The sequence below is a fragment of the Vicugna pacos genome, chromosome 9 (genome assembly GCF_048564905.1).
Source record: "Vicugna pacos chromosome 9, VicPac4, whole genome shotgun sequence".
NCBI lineage: Eukaryota > Metazoa > Chordata > Mammalia > Artiodactyla > Camelidae > Vicugna > Vicugna pacos.
Genome location: NC_132995.1, coordinates 27,188,612 through 27,202,027, shown reverse-complemented (window position 1 = coordinate 27,202,027; position 13,416 = coordinate 27,188,612). Strand labels below are relative to the sequence as shown.

At 53.0% G+C, this 13,416-nt stretch overlaps 1 protein-coding gene across 4 annotated transcripts in view; it reads left to right on the top strand.

Moving 5' to 3' along the window:
- ZNF423 (zinc finger protein 423) overlaps positions 1-13,416 on the top strand; it is a 330,579-nt gene that overhangs the window by 76,954 nt on the left and 240,209 nt on the right. For 3 of the 4 annotated variants that reach the window (XM_072967330.1, XM_072967320.1, XM_072967321.1), the window contains one exon: positions 482-541. Coding sequence is in view for 1 of the 4 variants with exons in the window: in XM_072967320.1 (XP_072823421.1) it covers positions 482-541 (60 nt within the window). In the remaining 3 variants the exon portion in view is untranslated. Of the gene's footprint in view, positions 1-481; positions 542-13,416 lie in introns of those variants that run through there. The other variant, XM_072967323.1, reaches the window with a different exon arrangement.

Genomic DNA, 13,416 nt, shown 5'->3' with positions numbered 1-13,416 from the left:
GGAATAATCAAGAAAGCCTTCACATTCTCAGTGGTGGTCCAAGGAGAACGATGTCTGGAGATATCAGGGAGAGGTCTGAATCTTCGTTCTATTCCTGTGAATGGCAGATGGCTTTATGTCAAGTGAATACTCTGATTATAGGTAGTAATGGCCTGTGGCACTGTGTAGAGAGAGATTCCAATGCTGCGTCTGGTTTGAGGCAGTGCTGTGATTGATTTGTGATGTCTGCCTGGGGCACAGGGATGGGGAAACCATACGATACAACACTTGTTTGCTATTTATGTTTTATTCTGATTATTTTACAACTCTGTGAAACTAGCAGAGGCCTCTTTGTCGGCTTCACCCCTTTGCCCCTTGTCGTGGGTGTTACGGGGACCCCCACAAATGATCCTTCCTCCTTGCCCTGTGCCCCACTGCCCTCTCCGATGACCTGTTTGCACAGCTTCAAAACTCACAGGCCTGTCTCTTTTCTCTCTTTCAGTTGAAGAGGGGGAGGCCTCGGACTTCTCGCTGGCCTGGGATTCCTCCGTGACAGCATCAGGTAAATAAATGCCTGGGAGCTGGTGGGAGAATTGGTGGGGGTCCCCAGGGGGCTGGCTCAGGAACTCAGAAAGCCACCCAGCTGGTTATGGAAATCAAATTCTCCCTGTCACATTCCTGTCTCCAGTCCAGACTACCCTGTGCAACATGATTTTTCCATCAGTTCCATATGGTCAATAAAATCTATTACATACGGAGACTAATATGCCCTTAATCCCCTGGGGGCCATGTTTCCGTCTCATGGGTACATTCAGATGGGCCACCCCCCCGACCCTCCCCAACTATGTGGGCTTTAAAGCTCTCTGCCATGGGCGTCGTTGCACGTTCATTCCAGTCTAATTGCATAAAAGCCACTGTAATGGAATGCTTAAACTGTAGTAGAAATCAGAATTCCTTTATTTCCCTTCCTGGAAGGGGCTGCATTACACTGTTGGGCCAGCAGACCCGAGAGCCCATGCCTCCAGGGGGAGGAAATAGGGGGAAGTCAGACTTGTGGGGTTTGTGGCCATCAGGGGTGATGGGGCAACTTGACAGAGGGCTTGGGTTTTTGGCTCAGTTCTGCCCTCACATAATTTCCTTCTCTGTGCCTCAGTTTCCCCAGCTATAAGATGAGGTGGATGAATGAGGTCTCTCTCACTGTAAGGCTCGGTCACTTGGAGCTGCCCGTGAAGCTTGGGGTTGGATCTGGCTTGGGGTCCTTAGGAGCTCCTGAGAGGAGGTCCTGACTCTCCTGTTTGCTGGTCATCCAGCCAGCACCTCTCTTGGTCGCTGGCCCCGGCTTCCTATCTGGTAGGCGCCAGGCTCTCCTGCCTTGTCCCCTGTCCCAGGATCCTGACCAGCTGGCTCTGGCTCCGTGGGTGAGCTGGAGCCAGTCCAGGCTTGTGGACTCTTGGGCCTGAGAAGACCTCCGAGGGAGTCATTCAGTCCAACTCCATCTCTCTCAGATGTGGAAACTGAGGCCAGGAGGGAGATATGCTCTGCGTCAGTAGTTCCAAAAACGTGGTGGTAGGCATCCGGCATATAAACACTTAACACGTTGAATTTTTGATTTTATGGCTCATGTGATTTAAGATGATGTGGACGTTATTTAAGTGAGAAAATTGAGTTGACAAAGTTTGAAGTCATAATGGTTGGATTCGGCAAAAATCGTAAAGAATAGTTCACAGATAACTGAAATTTGGGAAATGCTGGTACAGATTGGGTGGAAGTGGGGGATGGGGAGCCAGCACTCGAACCCAGGTTCCTGGACTCCCGGTCCAGTGCTCTTTGCAGCAGGATCTGTGCTTCTTGGAGAGTCTGGAGGGTCCTGGTTGGGTCCTGGCTGACCCAGGCTTAGGTGCTCTTGTGTCTGCAAGTGCCTGGCCCTTGGTGACAGGGGCTCCCTCCATGGCAGGGGCTTTGTGTGAAGCCAGGATGGGGAGATGCTCAAATCCTTTGGGGGAGAGTTCAGAGTTAGGACAGACCTTGGGGTCCACACTGAGTATGAGAGGGGAAGGGGCTGTGTGGCCCCTGTCCTGTCCCCTTCTGTGTGGGAGAGATGCGCTCCCCATGGTTAGAGGAAACACAGTGAGGTTATAAAGCTCTACACCTCATCCAGGCGCCCCAGCAGATGTGGGTGTATGTGTGCTCAGGCTTGCCGCCAGCTCTGAAGAGGATCCCCACTGTGCTCTGAACCCCCACACTGGGAAAGCGCCCAGCCTGGTCATGTCCGTATAAGGTCCTCCCTCCCAGCTGCTTTCCTAGTGGTGCCAGAGGCAATGACGACAGGCTGGGACAGCAGCAGGGTGCAAGGAGGCATTGGCAGTGTTGCGATAGATGGTGGACAGAGAGCCCTGTGTGGGGGGCATCAGGCACCCAGGCTGCATCTCTAAGGCCGGTCTGCAGATGGCAGGGGTGATGCCAAGGGGGCCTGCGGGCTGCGGTGCTCTGATGTGGCAGTAGAATGGCCAGCCCTAGAGCCTCTCGGGGGCACTCAGGAGTGACGAAGTTTGTGGGATTTGCCAGTTTCCAGCCAAGAGCCCAGCACGCCCCACACGTGTGTGCAGAAAGAGGTGCACGACTCCTCATGAGTCCCTCTGGGCCCTAGGGACTCCACAGTGCCAGTCAGCCTCGGATTGTCTGTCGGAGACAGGGAAGGGAGGGCAGAGCCTCCCGGGCATTGGATAATCCACAGCCAGGCAATGGATTGTTTTGTTTGCTTTGGCCCATCGCTGATGATTTTTTTACAGTGCACGCATGTGATAAATTTTCCTTCCCAGTTTTGTTGGTCTTGGGCTATTAAAGTCAGTTTGTATTCCCTGAGCACGGGGTTTGCAAAATAGCTCAAATCCTGGGTGGGAGGATGAAGTCGGTTTGGGAGGCAGCCCTGGACATGGCGCGTGGACGTTTAGTGAGCACTTACTAAGTATGTGCCAGGCACGGAGCAAACCTTTACCTCCAGTATCTCATTGAGCCATCATGACCACCCTATGAGGTGGGTGCTGTTTCCAGCAGCAACTCCAGAATTTCTCTGTGGGCTGGACTGGGGGCCGCCATCTGGTAGAGGACAGGGCCAAAGGCCTGGTTGACGCTGCTTTGGTATAACGCTTTTCATTAAGCTGAGAAAATGTCACTTGGCTGCATCAGAGAATGGGGGCAGGTGCCAAGGAAGATTATGGGGGAGCAAAGCCTCCCCAAGCCACTCTTGGCACTGTTACTGAGAATTACCATCCTCATTTGGTGGATGAGGGAAGGAGGCTTGGAGCCGCGCAGTAGCGGATCCATGGTCCCCAGCCAGGATGCTGAGGAGCAGGGACTTGAACCCGGGTCCTCCTGCAGCCAGAGCATGGGATTTAACCGCTGCACTGCCTGGCACTGGGAGGTGGACAGCTGTGCAGAGCCCTGAAGGTGTTGTGGGGGCTTTGGGAAGGTCCCCAGCAGAACAGGGCCCAAGGTGGCCACGGAGGATCTCTGGGCTCAGCAGACCAGAGCAGTGCAGGGTGAGGTGAAGAGGGTGAGCGGAGAGCACCTTCCCAGCACTGCAGAGCTGTGAGCACAGGGCAGCTTGCTTCGTCGGGGCCCAGCCTGCCTGGGGTGTGAGCTTCCCCTCGTCCGCTTTTCCTGGCTCTGGGCACATGATGGAGAACTCCAATAAAGAAGCGGCATGCACAGTGGCCTCCTGTGCCCGTGGGGACCCTGTGACCACCGCTCCCAGGAACAACCTAGCCTGCTCTGTCTGTGCCTTTGAATTGAGGCCCTGACAGTGATGGAGATCCCGGCCTGGCCTGGCAGGGAGGGGAGCAGTGATCGGCTCACAGCAGTATTCTCCTGTCCAGCCAGGGGGCCATGGTAGGAGGGCGCGCTGGCCCACTCTCACCTCTCTGCTGGCAAGCACAGGGCTGCTGATAGCGGAGCCCAGGGGAGGGAGAAATTCTTAACCTGTTTTGAATCACTGATGCCTTTGCACATCCAATGGAAAGAAGCGTGTGGATTCTCTTCCTAAACACACTGAGTGTTTTGTGTATGATTTCAGGGGGGCTCACAGATCACTCCCAAGCTCTTCTCCCTACCTCGCCAGGCCACAAGCTCGAACTCCTTATATATGTGAGAGTCCTTGTGAAAGCCCTGCAGGGGTCTCACACTCAAAGGCCCACTCGAGGCGGGCTGGTGGCACAGGTGAGCAGGCCGGCTGGGGAGGGGCTGCTATTGGAGCAGCTGGTGTGCCAGGGCACCTGGGCCCAGATTCCCCCCATCATCTGAGTTTTTCGAAGAGAAGCCAGAAAGCTGGATTTTCATATGAAATCATCAGATTAAAAAATTAGCAGCTCATCTTTTTTTGGAGGGGCTGGTAATTAAGTTTATTTATCTATTTATTTAATGGAGGTACTGGGGATTGAACCCAGGACCTCATGCATGCTAGGCATGCACTCTACCACTGAGCTGTCCCTTCTGTCAGCTCATATCTTTTTAAAGCAGCTTTATTAAGACGTAGTATGAGGGTTTCAGTTTCTCCACATCTCACTCATACTTGTATTTTTTCCTTTTCTTCTTTTTTTTTTTTTTTTGGTGGATTCTAGCCTTCCTAGATGTAAAGTGGTATCTCATTTTTGACAATTCACGCATTTGAAAAACACTGTTCAGGCCAAAGAAAGTCCCTCTGCCAGCTGGTTTCAGCCTGGCCACCAGCAGAAGGCTACCAAGTGTGTCTTTACCAAGGGGCCACTGCTTAGGCCTGACTTTCCAGGCCTCTTTGTCTCCCCAACCCTCTACCTGCCTGGCCCAGCTTGGGGAGGAGGCCTGTCTTCCCTTTGGAGCTTCCTCTGTCTTCCCTCAAGCCTTTTGGAATGAGATCCGAGTGGCAGGCAGGATGATCGTAAGCCTACCTTGCGGGGTTTCAGGGAACCAGTCAAACCAAACGGAGCTTTGCCTCCCTTCCCCTGATCACTGAGTTTGAGCTGGGAGCTGAAGGGGCTCATCTTTGTGTAACTGTCTCAATAGTCCCAGTCTCACTGGGACCTCCCACCTCCCTGGGCCAGGTTTCATGGCAGGTTGGGCTTCCTTCCAACATGGCTGCTCTGGACCAAGCTGGGGGTGCAGTGGGAGGAGGGTCTCAGGGTGGGCTGGAGATGGGAGACAGTCAGTTTGTTGACAGATACTCATTTTCAATGCCTGGGCAGGTTAGCCAGGTTGGTTTCTGGTGTGGTGACACACACGCTTGTGGTTGGAGAGAAACACTCAGTATAATCAGTTGTTTGCAATGGCGCAGCCGTCTGAGCCCTTACTGGTGTGATCAGAGTTTCAGGTCTTCCCACTGTGTGATGGGTCTCGTGGTCCTGGTTAATGGAACCATCCTTCCCATTTACGAGCCACTTCTAGGATCCAGTCCTCCTTCTCAGTGCTTTTCACGTACAGACACTGAGGCACAGAGATGCTAGTGACTTGCTTCAAGGTCACACAGACGGGAAGTGGCAGAGCTGGGCTTTGAACCCAGGCAGCTGAGGCATAAAAGTAGCACCTAAACTGTAAATGGCAGATCTGCATGTGAGAATGTGGGTCCAGGCTCTACATTTTAGAGGGGGTCCAGAGGCTCGGGGAACGGGGTGGTCAGCTCAGTGCCAGGTCCTTCCTGGGTTGGGTGGAAGAGTCCAACTAGGGGCAGGCCTTCTGGTTTGCTGCCCGGAAGGAGAAGAAGTACATGTTTTGAAGGCCTTGTGCACATTTCCCATCTTCAAAGGCCAGACCTGGAAGACACTGTGGGTCAGGCTCTCTGTAGAGACTCCCCGCCGCCTGACTCCAGCCAGCCTCCCCCTGGGCCCCTCATGACCGTCCCCGGGTGTGGGGCCTGCGTGCAGTTTGCAGGGGGAGGATGTGTTAGGGCTGCGGGAGCTGAGACCTGCTCAGAGAGGGGAGATCACAGTGGCATCTGGGTGTCGGGTGCCTGGGTGGGGGCCTTTGGGGCAGGATGCTGGAAGCCCTTCATTTTCTTTTAGTAGGGCTCTGAGTAAGCCATGGGTTAGGGGGAGTGGTCAGTGTCCCCACCCCTGACAAAGGGGCCACCTACTCTCCCCCGGCAGCCCTTCACCTCCACATTTCGACCCCTGAAGTGGATGGAAATGTCTGGAAGACTGGACCTTTTGCTGCAGGGAGTCGAGGCCCCTCCGTGCAGCCCAGCCTGCACTTCTGACCCTTTTCTGAGCTGCCTCCCCACCCCGCTTGTGTTTTCCTAGAGCACGTATTTATTATTTCAACTACTTCACAGAAACTCCACCCACAACCTTGCGCTTCTGCACACTTGCTGTTTACATTTCTCTTGGCCCCTTTTCCAGCTCCATCCGTGTAGGAAAGCTTCCTCTCTAGATGAAGTGCAGGGTGAGGGCACTGGTGGGCTCTGTCTAGCCCCCAGGAGCCCTGAGCTTCTTGGAACCCCTGGACCCACATACCCTTCCTTCCTGGCAGCTACCCCGGGGTCACTGGGCGGATGGGCATTCATTTTCTGAGCTGCCCCTCCCCTGCTGGACACTTGGACTATGTTCAGTTTGGGGCTCTTATAAACAAGGCTATGACCAACATCTTTGTGTAGGTGGTCTTTTTTCCCTTTGGAGTTTTTCTTAGGGGCTCCCGGGAACTTTCAACTTTTCTTTCAATCGTCAAATCAAGGCTGACTCCCTCTCCTTTCTCCCTACCTTTCCCCCGGCCCCCTCACCCTGAGTTCTTTCTCTAGTGACCATCCTACCCTGGCTTATCAGTGACAGTATCCCAACCCCTCTCCCCATTAACCCTGGGGCCAACAACGGAAGCTGCCAGGTGCCCCTTGGTCCCCTGCTGGCTCGGCTGGTGCTGTCCACCTCCTGTGCCTGAGCCCCCAACCCAGTCATTTCCTCGACAAGGATCAGGGGACGTTTTAAAGGAACAGAAAAGTCCTAAAGAGATGGAGAATTTCCTAGCATTTTAAAGACTTATGAAATGCGTTTTTATATGGGGCCAGCTGGGGAGTTTCTCATTAGCTCGGTTGGGGCGTCTGGGGAGTTGAGCTAAGTGGAGCCAGGCAGGCTGGGTAGGAAGATGCGGTGGCCCCGAGCTCACCGGGGGAGCGCGGCAGGCATGCGCCGGCTGGTCTGCTCTGTGGACCCCCTGGCCAGGCTGGCCGGGGCTGCGCCTTTGTTAGAGCTGCTTCCCCAGCACAGGAGGCCTCAGAAACCTTCAGGTGGTGACTGGAGCTGAGAGGTGGCCACTCTGTTACCATGGTGAGCAGTCCACAAGGTAGGGCATCTGTGCCCTGTGTGCACATGGAGGCGTGCACTCATGCGTGTGTGTGTGTGTGTGAGTGTGCCCAGGTGATGCAGCCCTGACTCAAACCCATGGCAGCCCCCAGGCTTCTGTACCCCTCTGTGCGGCATCCTGGGCTCCTGGGGCTGACTTGGACCTGTTCTCCAAGGGGGATGTGGTGTTTCCTGCCCACCCTTTCCTCTGGCTCTGGACCAGCCAGGGGCCCCTGCTGGGCTACACTGTACATCGCTTCCTCTGTGCTGTGTCTGCTGTGCACATGTGCGTGTGCACGTGTGTGCTGGTGCCCAGGGTACGTGTGTGCGTGCGTGTGTGTGTGGTGTCTCTCTTCTGACTCTGTTTTTCCTTCCCCGCAGCCTGGCTGATGGTTTCACTCCAGTGAAGCCATGGAGCGGGGCTTGTCTTGTTGATTTCGCCTCTCTGGGTGGACTTGGAGCTTCCTCAGGCAGGGACTCTGTCATTTGTCCTGTACCCGCAGGCTGGTGCACAGCAGCCACTCTGCCGTGGTACCCTTGCTTGTTGCAGTGAGGTCGCCTGCTCCCAGCCTCGCTGATTTGGAGCTGTCCACTCCAGCAAGCCCGGTGTCCCCTTTCTCCTATCCTGGTGCTGTTGGGCTTTTCTGGGGGCATCAGTAATGAGGATGGTAATGAGGCTTCCAGAGGATCTGGGACCCACTGGTGGACAGTAGGAATCAGCAGTTTTGGGGGGGACTTGAAGCCTGGTGATAAACCAGGGCCACGTCAAGTGTGCATATGGGTGTGAACCTGTGGGCGTGATGATGACTTTGTTCCCTTTGACTTTGGGGGGAGGTCTCTCTGTGTTGCCCAGGTGTGGTTTATACTGGCTCAGCTCAAACTTGAATGTGCAGGCAAGTCTGGTGATCTTGTTAAAATTCAGATTCTAACTGCGCAGTTCTGGGTGAGGCCTGTGAGTCTGCATTTCTCCCCAGCTCCAGAGTGGTGTGGAAGCTGCTGGCCCACACACTACCCTGAGTAGTGAGGACTTAGTGGGTTTGATGAGTTAAACCGTCTTGCCGGCTCCTCTTGACCTTTGCTCTGACTGGGCCCTCTGCCTGTGGAGCTCATCCTTCACAGCACAACCTAAATGACACCTCCTCCAGGCAGTATACTGTGATAGCCGGGCCCTAATAATTGTGCCTGTCCCTAAGCCTCAGGGGCCGCCCTAATCCTGGCCCTCATGCCCTCTGCTTGGTTATGAGGTTCCTTCCATTCACTCCCAGTTCCCTCGCAACTCTGCTCGCTCCTTCAGCCAGTGATCGTGTATGATTCGCTGGGCTCCAAGGGCCCAGCTCTGGCTTGGTAACTGGCAGATACCTAGCAAATATTTACCAAGGTGGAGAACTTCACTTCTGCCTCTTCATCTGTATTTGCCCTTGGCAGTTCAGGGCCAGATTTTTGTTCACTTTGTTAAGAGCAGGAATTGGATTTGAGGTCAAGATGCTTGTGAGCTGTGTGACCTTGAGTAAGTCACTTAACCTCTCTGTGCTTTCCATGTCCTCATCTGAAATGGGGATAATTAGTCGGCTTCCTAGGGCCATTGTGAGGATGGTAGGAGGAAATCCACGTGGGTTAGCGTTAGCCCCCTATGTTGGCACCTGGTACCCTGCACTTTTATTCTTGCTATTGATTGAGGGAAGCTTGGCTTGGAGCTTAGCTCTGAGTCTGGATCTGTGCCGGCGACAGACAAGGACGGGCCCCTCCCTTTGTTCTTCCCTTTGTCTCAACTGGCTTTATCTAGGCATTGCCAGAGTGGACAGGGCGCTCTAGCCTTCACCTCTGTGCAGGGTCGGGGTGGGACTGAGTTCTCAAGACCATTCTCATTCATGCTAACCCTGGCTGGTGGGGCGAGGCTTGTTTCCCAAGTGGAGAAGGCTGGGCTGGGGTTGGGGGCTGGCAGGGGTGGGTGGGCAGGGGCTGTGCTGAAAGACGGAAGCCCTTAGGCTGTCATATGATCAAGCTCCTTCGCTTGGGTGGGGCTCGACGCACCCACTGTGTAGCCATGGGTCAGCGCCCAGTAGGAAATGGCCAAGGTCAGCCTCGATCGTGCCACCTGGCTGGTCCTGGCTTCCTGGGCGGGCAATCTGAGGGCCAGCTCCTGGGTTGGGTATTGTCAGCAGTGTGTCAGCCACTGTCCTGCTGTAGGCTGTGGGCAGCCCACAGGGCTGTTGTCATCTTAGCTGACACTCCCTTAGAATCCTTGAGGGTGTAGGCAGGTGTGGGTACACGCTCATGTTCTCTCTCTCTCAACGCGTGTATATTAGGCTGATGCCGGTCTGGTTCAAAAACCCATTATTTTGCCCACATTGATAATTCTTTTTTTACCTCTGTTGTGGTTGATTGCTTTAACTGATGGTTGCTGGCCATACTTGGTAGTAGTTAACACCTCAGACTGATATCGAATCCAGTAAAGAGGAGACATTTTTGCTCCTGCTATTCTGCTTCCCAGGGCTAAACGCTCTGCAAACCCTTCAGGCTTGTAGAGGCAGGGGAGTGCCTGCTTTGCTCACTGTTGTATCTTCAGGAACTTTAATTATAAGCAACTGTAATAACAATAACAGTGAAAAGAACCAACCATCCAGTGAGCTTTCACTGGAGCCAGGCGGGGGGCAGTGTACCTGACATGCATCTCTCATTTATTCTTCTGAACCTCAGGTGGTGAGAAGTGGCATCATCCCCATTTCACAGATGAGCAGTTGAGGCTCAGGGAGGTTGAGAGACAGGTGCAGGCTTTCACAGCTAGTCCAGGCCAGAGGTTTGAACCTGGGTTGGTTTGGTCTGAGTCTAGGGCCCACTCTGTAGTTGCTAATTCACAGTGACTGAGACTCAGTGTTGATGTACCTTGTCTCTGTGGGGTGACCCCCTTGAGGATGTGGTAAGAGCCCTACAGAGGTCATGGCAGTCACACACCACTAGTGACAGGCCGCCGGGGCTGGCGGGGAAATGAGTGACTGCTGATGCTGACAAGCCCGAGAGTATGCTTCAACAGTGACAAGTCATTGTGTGTGCATGCTCGTGCACACACACACATGCTCACGAACATAAGCACGCATGCATACACATCCACACGCACACATGTTGCACCCCCACACACAAGGTACACGTACACACCCTCACACAGTGCACATATACAGACGTTCACCTGTGTTCCTGCAGCCCCCACACACGCACACACATGCACACAGACACAATGCCTATGTGTCTGCTCACACGTGCCTGCAGGGCACGCAGGCACACGCTTACAAACATGAGCACATACACAGACGTGCACACACGCGCACCACACACCCATCCACACCCCTAGGCTTGCAAGTGGGCAGGAGGAGCTGCTTCTGGGATGTGTCTTTTCAAGGATGAGGACAGTCCTCCCCGCCCAGGTGGATGCCCAGGTTGTCCGGGTTGCCCTCCTTTCTCTGGGCTTCCTTTCTTTGGTTTCTTTGTTGTATGCTCAGAGTCGCAACCATTCTTTCCCTCCTAAGATCCGCACCCCTGCTGTTGGACCTGGCCCTGGGCAGACCCGGGTGCAGACACAGACCCAAGCGCCCATCTGTCCATGCGCCTGCCCAGCCCGCTCTGGCCCGCGTGCGCCCCACCCCCGACTTGGACATGACTTCATTTCTACTCTGCACCTGCCGCTTTAAGAGCCCAGGGCCTGGTGGGCTTGTCCCTAGGGTCGGGCTTGGGGAGGCTGGACAGCTGTGGGTTGAGGGGAGGCTTTGTTAGCTCCCAGGGGCCTCTTGGAGCCCGGGCAACACTGGGGAAACTGAAACAAAGGCCGACAATGGCCTCCTTCCCTCCCTGGGCGGCCTCGGAGCAGGGCCTGTATGAGCGGCCTCTGGGGGCCCCTGTTATTTCCTGTGCTGGCTGCGGGGCTCCTGGCCAGCCGCAGTGGGCAGGAAGAGGGGCAGGGCATCTCCTCCCCACCCGCAGGGCTGGCCCTCTCCGGCCAGAGGAGCTGCCCCGCCACCCCCTGCCCCGGGCCTACTTGGCCGAGGCCTGCCCCGCTCACGTCTGCCCAGGCTTCCCGGAGGGGAAACCTGACCCCGTACCCGCTGACCTCTCCCCGCTGCAGACCCCATGTGCTCCACCATCTGCACGGGAGGCCGTGTTTCTAACTCCCTAGCCTTTGTGGCCAGAGTGCTCGCCCCACAGAACTGAGGACAAGGCGGGGCTGGGAGCATTGGATTGGTTATTGGTGAATTCATCTGGGATTGTGTGTAAGCTTAGTTTTAGTAGTAGGGTTAAGGGTAAGTTGAAGGTTAAATTTAGGGTGAGGTTTACCACCTCTCAAGATTGAAAAGACCAAAGTTAGAGCATGGGTTTGAAGCAAACAGACCTTTGTTTCAATCCTGGCTTCACCTCCAGTTCGTTCGCCATGTAATGATCAGGTGCCTGTCCATGCCCATCTAGGACACAAGAATGCAGTGGTTTCGTGCCCTCCGGACTCACCTTCTAGAGTGAGGAGACAGGGAGCATGTGAACACATATAGCAACGCTGTTGGCTTCTGAGCTGTGAAGATGGATTTGATTCACTTATTCACCTTCTCAGGTCTCAGTTTCCTGATCTGTAAAGTGAGGATACTGAAGCCCTACCTGGTGGCATTTTTATAAGAATGAATGAGAGCATAAATGTTGTGTGTGCAGCACAGAGCCTGGCAACAACAAGCATCCAATAAATGCCAGCTCTGGTGATTATTCATAAAACAAGATGAGGTGTCCACGTGTCTTTGGACAGCTAAAATAGTTGATGAAAGAACTCATTATGTCAGCAGGTCATGATGCAGGTGAGCTTCCTGGCAGCCAAGGCCAAAAGAGAAATAAGATGAAGGGCAGCATAGCTGCCTCTCTGGCTGATTCAAGTCCTGGAGGCAGACAGACATTTTTCCCTAGCACAAAATGCTGAGGAATTTACTGTGTGGATCCTCATTAATCATTGAACAAACAACAGCCCTGTCTCAGTAACAATTTGGCACACGATACAGAAACATCTTTCCTCGAGTTCTTTCTTAAATTGACCCTGGAAAATGCTCAGGGCCTAAGTGCACACCACAGCCAAGGAATTACATGCAGTGCAGCCTGGAGGGAGAGGGCTGAAGTTGAGGCTGCCCCAGCTGGCTGCGTTCTCAGGCAGCTTCTCAGGTTACCTTCCTAAGTGCCTGGTTAAGTGCAATCAAATGGGCTCCTTTAACCTGGAACCTCAAAGAGCCCTTGGTATGCCAGTGGTCACTGTGAGTCTGGGGGAGGACTCTTCAAATGTCTTTTTTTTTTTTTCCTGAAAATAGCATTTTTATTTTTTTAACATTTTTTTATTGAGTTATAGTCATTTTATAATGTTGTGTCAAATTCCAGTGTAGAGCACAATTTTTCAGTTATACATGAACATACATATATTCATTGCCACATTTTTTTTTTTGCTGTGAGCTACCACAAGATCTTGTATATATTTCCCTGTGCTCTACAGTATAATCTTGTTTATCGATCCTACATTTTGAAATCCCAGTCTGTCCCTTCCCACCCCCCGCCCCCTTGGCAACCACAAGTCTGTATTCTATGTCTATGAGTCTGTTTCTGTTTTGTATTTATGTTTTGTTTTGTTTTTTTAGATTCCACATATGAGCGATCTCATATGGTATTTTTCTTTCTCTTTCTGGTTTACTTCACTTAGAATGACATTCTCCAGGAACATCCATGTTGCTGCAAACGGTGTTACGCTGTTGGTTTTTATGGCTGAATAGTATTCCATTGTATAAATATACCACCTCTTCTTTATCCAGTCACCTGTCGATGGACATTTAGGCTGTTTCCATGTCTTGGCTATTGTAAATAGTGCTGCTATGAACATTGGGGTGCAGGTGTCTTTTTGAAGTAGAGTGCCTTCTGGATATATGCCCAGGAGTGGGATTCCTGGGTCATATGGTAAGTCTATTCCTAGTCTTTTGAGGAATTTCAAATGTCTTTTTCTTTTAACTGAAGTATAGTTGCTGTACAATATTATATAAGCTACAGGTGTACAATATAGTGATTCACAATTTTTAAAGGTTCTACTCCATTTATAGTTATTGTAAGATACTCTCTGTATTCCCTGTGTTGTATAATA